This window comes from Protomyctophum bolini (genome assembly GCF_963924005.1).
Source record: "Protomyctophum bolini genome assembly, chromosome: 20".
NCBI lineage: Eukaryota > Metazoa > Chordata > Actinopteri > Myctophiformes > Myctophidae > Protomyctophum > Protomyctophum bolini.
The window spans coordinates 29,509,754-29,530,017 of record NC_137881.1 but is presented as its reverse complement, the minus strand read 5'-3'; the positions used below and the strand labels follow the sequence as shown (position 1 = coordinate 29,530,017).

General features: G+C 42.0%; 2 protein-coding genes across 2 annotated transcripts; one reads left to right on the top strand and one right to left on the bottom strand.

The window, feature by feature from the left end:
- Positions 1-4,929: 4,929 nt before the first annotated feature.
- Positions 4,930-9,499, top strand: LOC308335626 (butyrophilin-like protein 8). The gene is made up of 5 exons (XM_080792726.1): positions 4,930-5,223; positions 5,357-5,439; positions 5,971-6,063; positions 7,189-7,326; positions 8,001-9,499. The coding sequence occupies exons 1-5, from the start codon at positions 5,036-5,038 to the stop codon at positions 8,051-8,053; spliced, it is 555 nt and encodes a 184-aa protein (XP_080648852.1). The 5' UTR covers positions 4,930-5,035; the 3' UTR covers positions 8,054-9,499.
- A 3,430-nt stretch (positions 9,500-12,929) lies between these two features.
- On the bottom strand, positions 12,930-16,660 carry LOC308335314 (Fc receptor-like protein 5; the record flags this gene model as incomplete). The annotated part of the gene is made up of 8 exons (XM_080792333.1): positions 12,930-12,965; positions 13,316-13,521; positions 13,646-13,714; positions 14,107-14,217; positions 14,921-15,181; positions 15,292-15,402; positions 15,512-15,688; positions 16,621-16,660. The coding sequence occupies 7 exons, from the start codon at positions 16,658-16,660 to the stop codon at positions 13,427-13,429; spliced, it is 864 nt and encodes a 287-aa protein (XP_080648459.1). The 3' UTR covers positions 12,930-12,965; positions 13,316-13,426.
- Between the last annotated feature and the right edge of the window lie 3,604 nt (positions 16,661-20,264).

Genomic DNA, 20,264 nt, shown 5'->3' with positions numbered 1-20,264 from the left:
TGTCGGGACGGACCCTCACTGAGGCTGAGAGAGAGAAAGAGAAAGAGAGAGAGATTTTTTTCTTTCTTTTGCTATCTCCGTTTCTCTCTCCTCAAACACCAATATGCACTAGTAAAGATGTACTTACAGAACAGAAGAGAGAGTGTTATCACATCCATTGTGTCCTTCCTGTCTGTCTGTCTGTCTGTCTGTCTTGTCTTGTCTTGTCTTGTACTGACTGACTGCCTGACTGCCTGACTGCCTGACTGCCTGACTGACTGACTGACGGCTGACTGACTGACCCTAATACATGACAGACAAACCACGTACCACTTCCCCTCTGGGCCAGGGTCATGCGCATATACAGCATGTGTACGAATGATGCTGAGGAAACATTTATGCCAACTTCAAAGACTATTAGTGTAAGAAGTAAGAACACAACAGGAAAGATATAGAGAGAGAGAGAGAGAGAGAGAGAGAGAGAGAGAGAGAGAGAGTGCAGCACACACACACACACACACACACACACACACACGAGCCGGTGGAAATTTAGATGTGTTGTGTTTTGCTCCGTTTTCTATATTTGGCATGCTTTTGGTTTTAAGAGAGCAGTGACCATGGCTGGGGGCCAAGATGCACCCGGCCGGGGCCAGTGTGGTAGCCATGATGTTGACATGAGAAGGGCTGTAAGTGCCACGACCACGACCCCCATGGGGGGGGGGCAGCGGTAGCCATGTCCCTCGACTCTTTAAGCACCACGACCTCCGGAGTGTGTGCCCCTTGCCGTGGGGGGGGGGGGGGTCTGCCCGCCCAGATGCGATAGGTTCAAGTTCAGCCAGGTGAACTTCATGGCCTATAGGAACGGAGGAGATGGTAGAGAGGCCGCAACAGAAGGGGTCAAACCTGGGCTGTCTGTAAGTATACCTGCTCTGTAGTGTTGCCAACGTAGGACCTATCTGTATAGAACCATCACTAGAGTCAATGATTGTGGAACGGATGAACTGGTCGCTGTTACGGTGCGTGTCAAAGTAGGACCCAAATGCAGGCAACACAGGCAGAGTACTTTGCAAGGGTTTAATGAAGACGAAACAAAAGGCTTACATAAGGTGAAGCAGGCAGGCAAAACCATAAATCCAAATAGGCAGGTCAAAAGGTAAACAAGGAGTAACAAGTAACAAGTCCAAAACAACGCAGAGGGTCAAACCTGAGGAACACTCAGGCAAAATGTACTGAAAGGCAGGAGGCCGGAAAACACACTAACAAATGGTTATACTCTAGCAAAGAATGAGCAGAATGAGTCCAGTCTTATGGGTGGAGGCTGATGGGGGAAGTTGGCACAGGTGAGTAGTGAGAGGGGACCAATAGGGCTGATGAGGCAGTGGGAGACAGGTGTGTGTAGAAGCAAAGGGAGGGGGGAGTGGCCAAAATGGAAAGATGGACAGGCAGGGAGCCAGACCATAACAGTCGCTGCCCTTGTGTGTTTAGTGTCCATGGAAGGAAGTATAGAAGCCCTGATGGTCTCAGTTTCAAGACATTGTGCCTTCTTGTTATAACTTTGTTTGCCTTGTTCATGTCTCTATTCCCTGGCCTACTCAATGTTAAGACATAAACAAAGCAAACAAAGTTATAACAAGAAGGCACAATGTCAGATATGCATATCAAGTAATAACATCAAATAAACCGTTTAAAATATACGTAGCCTACTGTAACATATTATGCATCATGAACAAAATATAAATACATTGAGGCAGAAATACAAAAAGAAAAACATTTTCAATAAAATATTTTTTTTTAATTTGTAGGCCATTTGACCTCCTCTCTCTTTGGCTCAAATGTATTTATAGTAAATAAAAAAGCATCATGGAGAAATGTTAATTCATGTAAACATCCAAAATGTAAACTCCTAAAAACGGAGCGAGTCCTTTTTGCAGCCCCGTATTTATTTTCAACTTAAAAGAATAAAGGAAAAGATAATAATATTCCAAAACCACCAGAATGTTGAGGAAACTGCAATAAGTGCAATAATCACACTACAGGCATTGTTACGGCAGCTGTATAGGCTATCATACACCTGTGACAACACAAACCTTGAACCTTGAACGCATTTATGAAGCAATTTATTTTACTTTCATTTGTCCAGGGTGGGTTCACTTAGCACCAATTATGTTTTTGTTCCAGAAACATCCTGCTTTTCACACTTGCAGTTTAATTATTACACAACAGTGCATACAACAATACAACTATTATGTTGCTCTAAGAGTGTCTGCTAACACAGTGTTCTCAACCTTTTCAGGCTGCGACCACCCACAAAGAATCATATTTGAACTGGGGATCCCCCACCCACCCTGACAAGCAGCATTGTGTCAGGGTGGGGCGTCTGACTGACGTTTCTTCCAGTTAAGGGTGTATGTGTTTTTCGTTGTCACTGTCGCAAAATTGCTTGCTCAGGGTTGGACTCCTTCCTCCTTCATGTTTATTATTATTACTATTATCATCATCATTATCATTACCATTATTATTATTATAATTTCTGTTGTCCTCTGTTTTTTTTTGTTATGTTTTTTTTTGTTTTGTTGTATTTTTTTTCCTTTTTTTTATAGCTATTTTGAATATTAAAAGGGCTGGCATTATAAGCTGAGGCCTCTGCCAAACACTCCCTTTTGGTCAAAAAAGAAAACCCTGAATACATTGTATAAGGTGTGTGTATTTTAAATGACCAATAAACTTGAACTTGACTGTCCGGTCTCTGCTCTACATGCAAGTGTCTTGACACAACTTGTTGTGATTTGACACTTTAATACAATTGAATTGAATTGAGTAGAAGTCGAGACATATAACATAACTCTGCTGTCGCAAGAAACCACCTAAATCCAAAATGTTTTTGTTTTTCAGGAAATGAAAAATTTACATTTTTCAGGAAGTTATTTTTTGAAAACAAAGCAATACTGCTATATATATATATATTGTCAATTACTTGCATGAGAAGGGGAGAGGTGGTGGAGTTGGCCTGCTTTAGCAGACAGTTTTATAGGGTCCAATGGATTTAAGAGGTTTGGTCCAAAGCGTATGTTTAAGTATGTTTATAATGCATTATGGATATGGGATGCATAGCAAGTGTTTCATCTGATTTACTGTACTTAAATGTTAAGTTCAAGGTTACATTATTTTGATTTTTCTCGTTCTTTTTACTTTAGATGAGAGCTGTTCTTATAAATTCACTCACCCATATTGTGTGTGTGTGTGTGTGTGTGTGTGTGTGTGTGTGTGTGTGTGTGTGTGTGTGTGTGTGTGTGTGTGTGTGTGTGTGTGTGTGCAGGCAGGCAGGCGTGCGCACACACATGCATATTTATAACACAGAGCAAGAGAAAGGTATGGTACACTACAATCTGCTTTAGAGTAGACACAGCTTGTACCCAATCATATGTGATTAGAAATTGTTAAGATTATACTAAGCGATCTTCGATAAGAAAGCTCTATCTTCTTATAGTTAGTTACTGTCAGTGTCTGGCAAGGCTCCCACTTCATTATCTCTTGATCTCTCTAGCAACTTCCCCTTTAAACCAGTGTGTATTTTAAGCCTTCAGCATTTTTCCAATAAGGAAGAAATTAAGCTGGACGTTCCTGGCAAAACAGCAAGATAATAAATCTGCGCACACAATACAGGAAATAGCACCTGCACAGCTAGTATACCCGGTATTCCCTTTTGTTTGTTTTTGAAACCACCTCTGCATTTCTGTCTATAAGGCGCAGCCTATCACAGTAGGAGTAGGCTAATAGTATCCTCCCACCTGTTGCTGTGTCCATAGAAACAATATTTTAAAGGAGTGCAGTGTTTTCAAAGAGGGAGAGCGACGGTCCAATAGGCTGCACGGCCTCAAATTTACCTTTATGACCAACAACGGCATTTATTTAACCCTAGAACACTAAACCCGGGTGGGAAATATTTGTTATTATTATCACATGGGGTTTAGTGACAAATGTTGGGTTTAGTGTTCTAGGGTTTAGTGTTCTAGGGTTAACTGCTTTACTTGTCCAGGGGCTGTTATGGATCACACACCATGTTGTTTTCATCATCGCTTAATATGTTGCAGTCTAATTTATCTGCTGACATGGCTGCCAGCTCCTTCACTTACTGGTAAGTAAACACCTTTGAGTATGTACGGTACGATGCATGTGACATTCTAATCTGTTGCCTTTCTTCCATCACATACTAAGAAAAATCACCAGTATGACTAGAAACATTAACTGTCTTGGTCTTGCAATGATTGTTTGTTTCATTGTGTGTAATTAACACGCTTGTGTTGGATAGACATGATGCAGACACATGCACTTCTCTTTGGGAGGAAGAACTCTAAATAAATCTGACCCATAGATTCTGAAGCCATTGCAATCATTAGTTTTGCACAGAAAAACACTCCTTCGGGCCAAAAAACTACCATAGCCGTCATCACAAATATGATAAGGTCAGCACATTTGTGCACAAATTCTATATGGCTATATGGCCGAATTTAGCCCAAGGAGTGTTTTTCATGCAAAACTAATGCTTGCAATGGATTCAGAATCGTGGATTCAGAACCTCTAGTTTGATTCGTCACAAGCTACTTAAAGCATAATAAAAAATAAATAAATGTTGCCTTATACTGTACACGTTGTTAATGGTACCCCATCTTATTATGCTAATTATGAACACTGTCCAACTTTTGCAAGTTAGCATTCAGCAGTTTCTAAATGCCGGAGGGATAGGCCCATACTCGACATTTCTAACATAACTAATGGGTTGTCTGAGTTATATGGGTTAATCCCTGGATTTGAGCCCGGGGCGACTGTGTTCTGCCGGCGAGAGTTTTGGTATTCGTCATGACTCATGCACTGCATGTGCAGAAGCAAATAGACTGCAACAAAGGTTGAGTGTAAAAAAATCAATAAACGAATCAATATTTGTGTTTCCCACACAGCAGAGCCTCGCGTCGTGTGTCCCTCTAAGATCATCTTTGCAACACCCGGACAAGATGTCCTCTTGCCCTGTCGCCTGGAGCCTCTGTTCAGCGTCGTCCGCATGACGGTGGAGTGGACGAAGCCCGGCCCGTCGCCGTCGTCCAAATGGAACACGAGGAACCACGTCCACCTCCGACGGGACGGCCGAGAGGTTCTGGACATGAAGGACCCGTCGTACAGTGGAAGGACGTCGCTGTTTGCGGACGACTTGAAGAACGGAAACGTCTCCCTGAAACTCTCCAGGGTGAGGTATGTGTAAAACGAGTCTTTAATGCATTTTCTGGTTTCGTCCTCTCAGCAGTTTTTGCATTGACCTGTACTTTCCTTGAACTGTATACCCATTAGGAACACTGTTAATACAATGTTCAATCAATCAATTAAGGTCGTCAGACACTGGGCGATACAGACTCTTCATTCCCAAACTGAGGAGTCACATGAAGGAAGCTGTCGTGCAGCTTATTGTTGGTGAGTCACTTTTATTTTTGGTAAGTCATTCATTTATTGTTGATGAATCACTTCTATTGTTGGTGAGTCACTTCTATTGTTGGTGAGTCACTTATAGTGTTAGTGAGTCACTTCTATTGTTAGTGAGTCAGTGCTGGAAACTGGAAAATCTAATTTCGGTGCCATTTTATAAAAATAGATTTATTTTTTAAAGGACACTTTCGCATTGCATTTGACATTGAACCGACGTTAGGCCTACTAACAGTCGGACAACACCCTATAGATAATAGAACCCAACCCTAAACCTATAACCTCACAGGAAGCCACGGGTTAACCTGCCACGGGTTAGTTGTAACCGGCCACGCATGTCGCCAGGAGCGAAGGTGTTTGCAGCATTAGTCTGACGATATCTGTCAAACTGTTGGTATGTTATAACCAACGTACTGTATGCACTAATGCACCCAACTCTGGGCTCTAGTCTAGATACAAAATGTGCCATCTTAAATACTTCACAATTACAATGCTGTCATTCTATTACGATGACTTGTATAGATACCTCAACACAGAAATTGGCTGGAAGTGGACAAGTCGAGAAGCCGCTACAGGTGAATGCAGATCGAACACAACCTGAAAGACGATTTCAAGGTGAGGCTTTTCAGCAAAGACTTTGTCACTTTAACTGGACCACAGACTAGCGCTGTACATGTCATCTAGTCTAGTGCACTGGTTCTCAAAGTGGGGTCCGGGGACCCCCAGGGGTCATTGAGGTGGTCCCTATAGCAACATTGTTGATAGTTATTTAGTTAACGAAATGGACATTTGCAGGTCTGTAACTGAGTGTATATACACCTGGAACCAAATTTGTGTACACACAGTTATTTGGTTCCAGAGTTTTAAAATGGGGGTCTAATGCTTATCAAAGTAAGGGGTGCTTGAAAGTAGGTTGAGAACCACTGCAAACCACCCCGAAAAAAAATATTCTCTTACTGTATACTGTACAAATGGGGGTCTGCAGACGAATATGTATCGGGGTTCCTTCTTGACATGAAAAGGTTTAAGAACCACCACCTCTAAGAATGCACTGAGAAAGCATTAACCAAAAGCATGTACGTCTAAACCAGGGCTGTCCAAAGTGCGGCCCGCCGGCCAAATGCGGCACTGGGGCAAATTGTATACGGCCAGCAGCTTCATACCTGAATTGTATTATGAACGGCCCGCCCAACAGTATGGGGTACTTTTTACATTAAAGTTTTTTAACGTGCGGGCATTTCCCATAGTATGGTAATTTGTGAGTGTTCCTTGTTCCTTGTATTTCTTTTTTTTTTTTACCTTGTTCGTCTGGTTACATTGGTAAAAAGGCTGAGTTACACCTTTTGCTCATAGCGCACACCTGACAAAATAGTTAAATTGAATCGTTTAGAATCAAAGGTACATTATGAAGTTGGCCCCTTGGGTGTTTTAATATTTTTTGAATATGGCCCCCTTTGAAATAAGTTTGGACACCCCTGATCTAAACGATAAACCTTCAGGTGCTGGACAGTGGACAGAAGAACATTCTCCCCTGAACAATTGTTTCTGTACGACAGTCACTCAATGGCGTTTCAAACATCTATTATATATCTCACATTCAGACATGTTTTACCTTTAAATCCCCATTGAGACCCGCTGTAAGCTAATACTCTTGAGAACAAAGTGTTTAGTGTTTCTACAGTATATGGCTGCATGGGACTTTGACTGTGCTCATAAATGTACGTGTTGTTTGTCTTTCAGGAGACGACTCCCAGGACCAGCCCCTCTTTCACTCTCAACAGACGTCCGATCCTATTTTTGTTCTGTGTGTAGTCACAGGACTTGTAGGTGGAATTGTGCTTTCGGCATTGATCATCACGTATTTCATAAAGAAGAAAAGTAATTTAAAAAAAGGTATGAAAAACAGATAAGACCCATTAATACCGGGAATACCGTCTGTCATTTTATACTTTGGCTATTCAGAAACAGCAGATAAACCAGCTTTCATGTAGAGCTGATATTCTTTTTAGAAAAGTTGAGAAAATGTGAAAATCTTTGAATATATATTTTAAAGCGAACTTTTTTAAACTAAAATCTTTGCTTCTTGGGGGTCCCTGACTCCCTGGAACAACATATTTTGAGATGGGGGTCGCCGGGCCAAATAGCAAATACACAGCATTTTGAATTTGAGTTTGAGAACTACTGATATACAGTAGTAACATACATTTTTGAGTGGTGCAACCACTCAAAGGAACAGCAATGTCCGTGTCCGCCTACCTATGTGACGTTAACCCACCTATATGTGACACACCAGTATATGACTATTAGTACCAGTAGGGGCGCTGTTGTGCCAGAAACAGAGAGATAGTGAGAGATAGTGCCTGCTAATGAGCGAGAGAGAGAAAGAGGGGGGGGGGGGGGGGGGGGAGTTGCACCACTCAGTTCACACGGGTGTGATGTTTCAGAAATGTATGTGTCCCACAATGATTTCCTGGTACGATTACATGTCTGTTTCACATAGTTTCCATTCCATGCATGATCACTGACGTGTGCTTTACTGTCATTACTTGCAGTACCTGAATCTCTGGTGACAACATCGGAAGATCTGGAGAAATTACCGTGTTAATTGAAAACTGCATGGCAAGAGGACTTTCTAAATGCTTCCTGGTAGAAAATACAAAATCTGGCCCCCAAAGAGACCACGCAAGACTCACTATTTCTAGAAATTACATTTAGGCCACTTTACATTTAGACCACTGACTATCTCTGTGGGGAACAATGGTGATAAAAAAATAAACAATAATAAACCTTTGAACTAGTCAAAGTCATAGGATTTGTCACACACGTTACCGCAGTGAAATGTGTTCTCCGCATTTGACCCATCTCTTGGAGCGGTGAGCCGCAGCCAAGGAGCGGTGAGCTGCAGCCGTGCCGCGCTCGGGAATAATTTGATTAGTAGATTTGACCCCCCCGATCCAACCCTTTGATGCTGAGTGCCAAGCAGGGAGGCATTGGGTCCCATTTTTACAGTCTTAATTTGGTATGACCCGGTCAGCGATCGAACCCCGACCTCCCAGTTTCAGGGCGGACACTCTAACCACAAGGCCACTGTCTCGACATGCATTTGTTTGTTGCTATGATTGCATGAATAAAGTCGCTAGGCTGTGCACACAACGTGCAGAGACTACCATTGAAGTGACTGTATCAACCAGTCAGGCAAGAATGGCAAGAACATACAAACATTCCTATACAAATCAAATCTTCAGCTGAAATCTGTATGAGGTTTGTTTGATTGATTGCATACTTTATTAGACAGAAATGTAAACGGCACAAGACATTTGACCTTTAAAATGAAAACACACACATAAGAAGTCATATAGAGACTTCATTTGGGCGCGTTCGGAAATAGCGCACTGAGCACACTGTGCAATGCAAACTAATAGGCGAGTGCGCTCCGGTGCGGTATTTCCGAACACTCCCGTAGTTTCCATTCTGGTCCTATGTTAACGATTCGAAAGGTGTGCCACTAATAAAAAATCAAATTCGTACCCATGTAGTGCATGTGTATCATTTAAGATCAGAATAACCTTTATGCATGCAGTGCATGTATCCCAAAAACACAGGTTAAATGTGTCACGGTCCGTGACGTGTCATGGTTACTTGTGTACCCTTTATTTTGTAGTATTGTTTTTTGCCTTCCTGTCTGCCCCTGTAGTTCTGTACCTGCCTTGTCTAACCTATATTGTGATTAGTCTTTGTTTTCCACCTGTGTGTCCTCTTAGTCCCCCAGCCAATACCTGTCTTGATTTTGAGTTTTGTTTCACCTGTGCCTAGTTAGTCTGTGTCTATTTATACTCCCCTGTTTGTTCAGTTCCCTTGCTAGTTCGTCACTTTATGTCAGTAGTGTTCAGCTCCTCGTGTATCCATGATTTAACTCCTAGTGTATTCCTGATATATGTACTTCAAGTACATGTACTTCCTTGTGTTGGTTTTTTGGCATAAAACCCTTGCATTGAAGCTCATCTGCCTGCGCCTGTCTGTCTGCAATTGGGTTGCACTGTGACAAAATGCGCTTTGCATAAAAGCACAAAGCCTTTGTTGGATTCAATTGGTTTGCCAAGATTCATAAGATTTTAAGAATTGCAATTAAGTTGTGTCTGTGTGCATTGGTTACAGAAAACTATACATTGTAATTATTAACACAAGTACAATGTACAAATAATGTTCAGTAGCCTATATGAATCTGTGTATTCAATGTGCATTTAAACACTATGCATACTGTATGAGGTCGCGTTTGTGAAGAATGAATATCCGCATATATAGCTCTCATGCAGGATGTTCAGTCTTGTGTAGATCAGATGTTGTGGAATGTGTCGTGCATGTGTGTGGGTGTGTTGTGGTTTTGAGCATGCAACTAGAGTGGCAACAAAGAAAGCCGGCAGACCTCTAAACAAAACATGTGATACCTTTAAGACAGTCCGATGTTGTCAAACCTTGGTGTGCCGCCCATCCATCGCACGGGACTCGGAGTTATTTTTACTGCTGTTTATTAACACCGTAGAACTGACATACAAAAACAAGACAACAAAACAAAACATTAACTTGGACGTTCATCATAATAATACATGACTTTCACAATAAGATTCACAAACAAATACAATACTGACCACTTTGCCTGCTTGCACATGAATGGGGGGGGGGGGGGGGGGTCGACTTGGATCCTTCAGTCTTTCTTGAAAACCCTTTTTGTTTTCTGTTCTTTTCTCTATTTTACTTTTGCTGTAGGCTACTTAACTTTACTTTCTTCTGCTTTACATGTTATAGTTCTCTTTACTTCTTCTAGTTTACTTTACTTATTCTGGTCTACTTTGTTTTCTTTCTTAATTCCAACTTCTTTTGCACAGAACTCTCTCTCTCTCAGCGATCCGGACAGTGCATTTCCTTCCTTCTGCGCAATGATAACCTCTGACCTCTCTCACACACACAAACCGGAGTAAACACAGACACACAACGAGAAACCCACAACACATTGAACACACCTAGAGCGCCCCCAAGAGGACAGAACACAGAAATAAAACCATGACATGGCAGCAGTAACACTTGGCAAGTAAATGATGTTTTTGGGCACGGAGCCGCAGAGTCGCAGACACCCATCTGAAAAGGTTTTGTGCCAGGAACCCCCAGAAAAGAAGATCCATGTTTTGTTTTTATTATCGCAATTTTTCCAAAAAAATTCAGATGTGCGCAAGCTCACAGCGCGACACGAAGTGATGAGCTGGGAGCTTGTAGATATTGTTATTTTTAATAGCCAACGTGAAATGGATAAAGTGGTTAAAATGATTGCGATGTAAACCTTTGCTGGTGTGAACTTAACAGGAACAATAAGTGCAGTATAGGCCTATACGGGGTCTTTGCATCGGCCAATAGAGGACGGCTAGATTTTCAGTCAGGGCTCAGGATGTGTTTTTGGACCCAAATGCACAAACTCAACATGAAAATAAGGCAGGAAACCCACGATTAACGGCGTCTTTACTTAAATGAAAATGCAAACAGAGGTGAGGGGTGAGGTAGGCCTTACACCAACACCACACATGGTGAAATACAGGACAAGGAATAGGCCTATACACGAAAACCCGGAATGTCGACCTACAATGTATAGGCTACATGATCCAGCAGGACCAGCACAGAGTCACAGGCAGTAGGCTACTAGTGTCAGCTGGACCACGCCCATGCCCTCATTCCAGAGATCATCATCTCCAACCTACTAACTATACACACCTGCTCCTCATTAGTCCACACCTATATAATCACCCCCTCTGCCACTCCACTTCAGTCAGTGTTGTTGGCCTGCACTAGTCACTAGCCACGCCACACCTTTTTCCTCCAAGGTGGACGTGAGGTTAGTTAGGGCAAAGTCACACCCGGGCAAGGGGCACATGCAGTTGGGGCAAATTAAGGCAGGCAGAACATCACCTTGTTCACATCCCTTATTTAGATCAAAATCATTTTTATTTCGTACAGTAGACCTACAGATATACAAAAAAAACATCGCTATTATATTCATGAAAACAAAGAAGAAAGAAACCGAGGTGCAAATCCTGAGAACACCTCATGAATCTCCCTGTTACTGAGGCTATGATATAATTATTACATAATACCGACCTTTTATAAATCAATGAGATCACTCGATGCAGATGCAGGAATACACACAATGATTAGTAGTCTTTAGGGTGGTTGTGTTCCATTCGATATCATTCTCCTATTACAGCAGCTCATTCTCATTCTCACACCCACCCACCCACACACACCCATTAGTTTGTTCCTTTTGCACAAACACAAAGCTCAATACTGACATCCAGTGGTCAACTTGTGTCACTGTGCCATATGTTCTCTGTTTTAGCACAGAAAACATTGCATTACAACAGTCAACAGGCTATAACCATAGTAAGAGACTTAGTTAGGCAGACTATAGGCTGCTAGGCAGACTAAATTAGTTAGATAATTTAGAATACAATACCAAGCTAATGGACTAAAAAGCAGGGCCTCAATTATGCGTCTCTAGCTTTAGGCAGTTTGTGTCTGGCAGACGTACATAATGTGCAAGACACGTGGTGCTGATCTGTCCAGCATCTGTGAACAAAAAGTCCAACAGACAGACAGACAGACAGACAGACGTCTCACCTCTTACAGATCCATGGAGCGAAAATCTAAAGACATATACACACCCAGCAGACAATGGTAATTTACAATTTAGACATTTAGCAGATGCTCTTTAATAATCCACAGCGATTTACAGTAAGCAACTGGACAACACAATGTACTACATCAAATGCAGAGAAATAGTCATGTGGGATCATAAGTAAATCAAGGACCTATCATCAGTCTAAATCTAAATACATGTTTAGCCTTTAAGCTTTTGAAGGTTGTCGAGTCTATAGGGCAAGCGCTATGTGGGCTAATTAAGGTGGAGTCTAAACACGTGAGTCGATCTGCAGATTACGGTGGAAGATTGGGAGTGAGTCTGCGAACTCTGCATATAATTGCAACGGGGAGTTCATTCCATATAGTTTGGGAGCCAGAAGGGAGAAGATTCATGGTCAGGTCAGGTTACGACCTCCATCGGGACCAGGCTTGGGGCAGCTAGAGAGCAGCACCATGGATATCTTAAAAACCATTTGAAACTATTTACAGAATAAAATAAAATAAAACATCAAACCCCCTCATGCCTTTCTGATCACATCTCAATGCCTAGGTAATGGTTCAGAAGTTCAATTTGTTTTGGGCTTGTAGTTGTGCATGTGTGCCTGGAGTCTGCCGATATGCACATCAGCACAGAATAGATCCAGACCGAACAAGATACATCATTCCAATTGGAGCCACTAGAGGAGAATTGGTACACAAAATCCTACAAATTGGTCCCCTGAGTGGGCGCCGTCTGATCTCGCAAACGTCCTATGTTTGCTGGTTCGAGATCCTGCAAGAGTGTGTTGCCGCTGGGACAGCAGAGTGCCTGATTACGCCATAGATGTCTGTGTTGCCTAAAGGTAAACAAATGTAAAGCATTATTGTGGTGCTTATTTTTTGTTATTTCATGCATAGTTTCAAAGTAGTTAATTCCTCTGCAAATGAGAAAAAAACAAACGCAGAGCTGAATGCAGTTCCAGAGTTCTAAACCAATGGTGTTAGCATTATGTTATGCTTTCTTTAGCTATTGAAAAAAAGCAGAGCTACAAGCTGACTTGTATAGGTCTACTATTTTTGAAAAATCAAAGAACCACTGACATAGAAACATAGCTTTTTCAGAAAACTGTCAGGATGTAGAAGACATTTGTAGAATCTGATCTCAGGTCAAAATGGGTTAACGAACATGATTGGTTCAAAAACTGACCATGTTGCAGTGAGCAGTATGTGTCTTCAAGAGCCCCACATTGATTGGTCCTCCGGTCTGCAGATGAGCCCTGAGACTGAACGGGTCTGAAACTAAAATATAAATATATATTCAGCAGAAATGACAGTACAAAATAGGGATACTGTTACTGCTGGCATGTTGATGAACAACAGACATATAGAGCAATACTTGCCTGGCATATGGATCTGTCAATAGAGGGAAAAAAAGTACCATCAATCTTTGAACCTTTAAATTGCTATGCCGTAGAATTCAGCATGTTTACAGTGATTATAATACAGATGTGATTCATGTGATGTTGAGTTACTCTACCTCTTCTCGTGCTGTGTTTGGCTTCCCGCTTCACACGCACACCTTCTCTGTGTCCGTCTGTCCTACAGCCTGCAGATTGATTGATTGATTGATTAGTATTTACTTACATTAATGGCAGGTAACATGACCGCCTTCCGAAGTACTGTAGGCTACGTGTGTATATACTGTATCAAATTGCTAAGTTGGACATACAGTAATAATAAGTAATAATGCTCTGGACAAAATCACAGGTGAAGGTCTGTCTGTGACCCTGTCCTGAAGGTCTGACTGTGAACTTGGAAGAACCGGAACCGGAATTGGAATTGGAAGAATAAAAAGCCAGAGTTTTTCTTTCTTTTTGCCGTGTGCTTTTTGTTGCTGCTCGTCCCATATAAATAACAAGAACGGTTACATCACGCCCCTTGAGAATCTTAAGAGTGTCTCTAAAAATGGTTGTGTGTGTGTGAGCATCATTGACGTACCTCTGCATTTCTTCCAGATGCACATGAGGCCCAGAATCAGCAGAACCATGGAGACGCCAGCAGCCCACAGCAGAGGGTGGAAATATGGAGGCAGAGAGGAAGCAGGAGGGTCTGAAGCAGCAGATAAATATTCCTCTATAGATCACACATTTTGACAGCTGTGAATCTCTTTCGAATGTCAAAAAGATGCGAGCTATTCCTTCTCAGGCAGATATTTGCAGATTTAACATTTCACACCTCAAAACAAACTTGTTCAACCTGTTCATGCTATACGCGTAACACTGCCCGTACTGCTGTTTACTTCTGACCCCTGTTTCAAGTCACTGTACTGTACTAGTCTCATACTGTATATGCTTGTCCAGAAAGAGTTGGGGGGGATGGGGGAGTGGGTGGGAGAGCAAGCTAACTGTATCTGTACATGTCTGTATTGTCTATTGTGCACTGTCTATTTGTGTAACTGCACTGTACCGTATGTAATGTTTTTCCCTGTGTACGGGTCCCCCTCTAAAATGTGACGCTGCAATCTCAAGGGGCTATCCTTTCAATACAATTCTGACCAAAATTCTGACCAACAGTACGGCAGAAAATACCAATTTCTAGCTCCCCTTTGTGAAGGTGTGGAACTCTAAATATGGACAGGGGGGGATTGGATGGTTGGTGGGTCGGTACAAACCAGGAAACCACTTTTGCCATGTGGGGGGTGTATCAGACCAGCTAGCATGGCCTCTACTGTATATGCCACTATAGCAGGGAATTTGAACTCTTAGTTTTGTAACTGATTCCTGTATTCCAAATTACCGCATGACTTTCTCACCTCTCACATCCATCCAGCTCTCCGGTGACTCTCCAAGGTCAGAGATGTGACACTTGTAGGATCCTCCGTCAGACTTGTAAACACCGCGGATGGTCATCTGTCCTGTAGACTCAGCCCCGACGAGGGATCCGTCTTTATAGAAATCAGCTGGGCGGTCAGAGGATGGTTCACCGGTTGTCTTGTCTTTGGACCAGCAGCGCAGAGTGACATCACTTCCCTCCGTCACAGGAAGTACAGGGCTCTCCAGGATCACATCTCCTTCTATAGAACCGACAGCAGGTTCAGTTATGAATGATTATCTACACGTATGGAACCCCAACAATATATTGATTATATTATTGAATGATGCGGTTATATATGGTAGATTGTACCAGAGATCATAATGTCGATGGACTGGCTGAGTTCTCCTGACCCTGACTGGCACCAATAAAGTCCACTGTCCCAACGGTACAGAACCATGATACAGGACAGTGAGGACACTCCTACAAGGAAACACAATGACATGAAAGATGGATTTCAGTTCAAAGGATATCGGTCCGATCCGCCCATCCTTCCCTCCCTCCCTCCCTCCCTCCATCCGTCCCTACTTACCAGCGGTAACTTCAGCGGTTCCCCATTCATTGTTGCAGGTTCCATCTCCTTTCTCACTGGTCTTCCGTTTCACAGACCACGCCAACGTAGAGTTCCCTTCTTCTCCTTCTTCACAGCTCAGTGAGACAGATTCATATTGAAAGAACTGAGATCTATCAGGACTGATTCTCAGAGACACTGGGAGAAGAAAAAGAAGAAGAAGAAAAGAGACAGAGACAAGAGAGAGATAGAGACAAGAAGGGGGATAAATACATACAATAAAACAAGAGATGAGAGACAGAGATACAACCTAAAACTTTATCTGGTCTGTGTCACGCCTCGCTCCTCTGCCTTTGAGCATTTGACTTTAGTTCCAAACCACTGGACTAATATGTGGCTTGACCTTAAATGGTTGTTTTAGGTTCAGTCTTCCTGTTCTGTTTGGTTTTCTGTTGCCCTGTTGGTTTTGTGTATCTTATTTTGTAGTATGGTCCCTTATAGTGTTTCCCGTCTGCCTAGTTGCTGTTCCCTACCTTGTCTCACCTACCTTGTGACGTGTCAGTGTTTTCACCTGTGTCCTCTTTGTCCTGTTAGCCTATCCTGTGTTTGATTGTATTTTGAGTTCACCTGTGTCTAGTTAGTCTTTGTCTATTTATATACCCCAGTTTTCATGTCAGAGTGCCTACTACTGTGTCCTTGTTTTGCCTGCCCCGTTTTATGGGTTTTAAGTTTAATAAACATCCTGAACTGTGAATCCTGCCTTTTGGTCGTACTGCTTTTTGGGTCCTCTGAACGCACCCTGACAGCAGATCTGTGCTTGCAAATGTCATTGTGTTCTAGGCTGTGGTTTGGCAACCTGAAAGCTCAGAACAGAAGACTGTCAAGGGTTCATCATGGCAGCAAAAACAATTGGCGAAGATTAAGTGCCACAACTCGCTGTAAAAAGGAGAGGCCAACAGCCCTATACCAAATTGCACACCACCTACTGTACCTCCGGTGCTGTTTCCTTTTACAGGCAGTCACGTTGCTGAACAGCGGATGCACACATTTTGCATAGATACACTGCATACATGTGCATTGTTACTGTATAAGGTGTAATGTTATATGTTAGCGCAGTGAATATGTCTCACCATCTGTTTGAGCAGGTCTACAGTAGACGAGGAGATGCATAACTGTGGGGAGAGAGACAGCAGGGTAGAGAGAGAGAGAGAGACACGCATAGCAGAGACTATTAAAATATTTTTATATTGTAAAAAAAAAACTGCATTAAAGTGAATGACAGTTTGGCTGCCCTAGTCTGTTTTCGGACATTCTCTGCTTCTCTCCTTAATTTGTCAATTAGGTTGTGGGATACATTAAGGTCCTTAATTGGTCTGTGTGTGCAATGTGCATCTCTGACTGCCATGACATAAATAAAGGACACAACCTTTTTTTAAATCTCATGTAAGATTTGTTTTTAGGCTTTTATATGCCTTTATTGATAGGACAGTAGACATGTCTCTGTATACTTTAGTACAGATGAAAGCCCTATATCCTGTTTCACGCTTACTGCTGTTGCTGCTATACGACAACTGAATGTCCATCTGTCTGTCTGTTCTTATGTAATTAATTTGAATAAGCCTTCACTTCGAAAGTACATTAATAATAGTATATTTAACGATATGATTCTCCTGCACCCCCTCTAAAATGTGTGTGTGTGTGTGTGTGTGTGTGTGTGTGTGTGTGTGTGTGTGTGTGTGTGTGCGCGTGCGTGCGTGCGTGCGTGCGTGCGTGGGTGCGTGCGTGCGCAGTGTGTGGAGGGGGGTTCTTTTGTACTTTCCACTCAGACTTCCTGTTTCTCATATAATCACCCGATTTCTTATTTTCTCTCTTGATGCTGTGTGTGTGTGTGTATGTGTGTGTGTGTGCGTGTGCGTGCGCGCATGTGTGTGAGTGTACAAGTATTAACAGAGTGAATTTGGTTCCACAGACGTATTCATTTTAGCATCATTGCCCATCTGAGTCCATACTAGTGATGTCTTATGGGCTGTGCACAAGCACTATATACACAGTAACTATAATTGGACTCCTCCATGCACTCGAGTTAGAACAATATCTTTAGAATTATAGTTGTCGTGCTCGGTGTTCATACGGCTCAACGTCTTTGTCCATGGTCTGTTTAGTAGTCTGGACATTCTTAGACGAGCTCTGTTATAAAGACTGGCATCATTACAGATTATATACTAGCTTGTTAACCCTGCATGGTGTGGTGGTGAATGTATTTTAAAGTGCCTTTCATTCGCCCAAGCACACGCTCATATAGTAGAAAATAGCTATCAATACATATTAATAGATTATATCGCTGATGCAAATGAGAAAATGAGACAATAGACTCCTTCAATTATGTCTCCTAACTTCGTTAACCGACTCTTGATTGTGCCAAGCTTTTAAAACCCATGGTGGGTCCTCTCTTCCTGGGTTTTGTCTGTTCACAGCAGGGATGAGTGGGGATTTTAGCTGTGAGCATTTTCAGCATTATATGATAGGCTATACAGTATATGGATATACTGTACCTCCAGGGCAGGCTTTAACACAAACATTTAACACAAAAATTGTCCCTCAAGCACTAACAATAGTAATAGTTAATGGGATTTATTGTCTATTTAAATACAGGAAATAAAATTTGTGCAAAAACAAGAGAAATACAGTTAAAAGGCTCAAGTGATCTAAAATGAATACATTAAAATAAAGTATCCTACTCACCTGATATTATGCAGGTTGGTGCATGAAAAGCCATGCTGACAAAAACCTGACTGAAACTGCCACAGATACAGTATGTGGTTTGACACAGTCATGCACGCAGACACATACTGTAGGCACACACGTGCACACACACACACACACACACACACACACACACACACACACACACACACACACGCGCGCGCGCGTACACGCACACACACACACGCACACACACACAAAACCAAAAGTGAAATGTACATCACTCACAATGTTTTAACATTGGTTCTGTGACAGTATAATGTTTTTTGGGGGAGGGGGTGGATAGTCTATAATAAGGTTTCATCAATCACTGTAAAGTACATAGCAGCATCCACAATATTCTGTCAATGTATTATCTATGGCAGGGGTTCAACGTTTCTGGCTATGGGGACCCCCAGACATGCTTTGGCCATGTGTCTCGAGGGGTCGTGACCTCCTGGTTGAGAAACCCCCTGATCTATGGGACAATAACTGCTAATATACAAATATTCAAAAGTGTATATATACCTCAACTGCATGAGTAAATTATGTATTGCTTGAAAATATCTCAGCGATATTGGAATGGTCTGTTTTTCCTCACATTTCAGACACATGTTCATCAGGAAATGTATTTTAAGAGTCCAACAAATGACAAATCCAAAAGGGTTCACATACTTTCAAGTATACGACTGTCTTGTCTTACGTTACAACTGGTCGTTACAATCTGGCCTACAAGGCTCTATTAGTGGGACCATGAAATGTCATATTTAACGAAACTAACCATTTTGGGGCGGGAACCCCTTTTGGTGTTTTAACTAAGCATTGTTATACTTTAGCTATTGAAAAATAGCAGACGCACTATGAACTTGTAGGTCTGCTAGACTACACTACTAGACTACGTAGGGCTGTATTTTGCGTGTCTTAAGTACCAGGTCTTATTCCCTAACTTGAGTAAACTAAAGACCTGGATCAATGCCATTTGGCTATTCTGAGTGGCCAAAGAGCATTGATCACGCCTCCAGGTCTTTAGTTTACTCAAGTTAGGGAATAAGACCTGGTACTTAAGACGCGCAAAATACAGCCCGTACATGTTTTAGTGGTTCATATTTATGACCCATGCTTCCATTCATGGCTATAGATGGAAAATATATTTTGACTCACTCACTGTTTTGTTTGTATATATGATTAGTATTATACTCATTGTAGTATAGTTTGTTTAGCATTATTTGGTATTAGTTTGATCGATTATTCAGTTATTAGATGATCTGATTGACACCAAGGGAACGCCTCCCCGGTTCTAATTGATTGATGGAGAGAGCCTGGGTGATTGGGAAAGGGCATGCAACTGGCTGGACAAATGTTTGTTTGTTTTTACCAGAGTGAACATATATACTGTAACAATGCCATACGGCACTGAGAAGCTGTTTGTAATGCATCACTGCACTTTAAATGGAAGTCAAGTAAAATATGCAAACCAAAAATGACATTCACCCTGTGGACATTGAGTTATTTCCTTTGTGTGCAGCCACTTTCATTATGAAGTTGATAAGAACACAAACAGCTGGAGTTAATAGTTTGCACCTATACTTATTTGTGTGGGTACAGTGGTAAAGCTGACTCTCATCAGCCGCCCTATTTGATAGATATGCTATTGCATATCTATAAACTGTCCTAAGCTCTGGTTGGGGAAAAAAGAAAGAAAAACACCCCTTTTCCTCAAGCAACCCAGTAGTCAATTCATTCTCTTCCCATATGCATGGAAATTGTGTTTTGCAGTACTCTGAACTAATTGGGCTATGACTCACAAAAGACACTAGAGGGAGCCAGAGGGCAATAAATAAATAATTCACAACCTCATAAGAGGGCCTTTTGTTTAATGCAGGATATACATTAGTGTTTAAAGCTGCTAAGTTATGTGTAGCCTAGTACAAACTAAACTATTGGACTCTGTCAATCTGAGTCTCACCAGAGCACTTACTCTCCTAACCTGCCAGCTTCCTTTGCCAAATGGAAATACCAACCTTCAATTCAG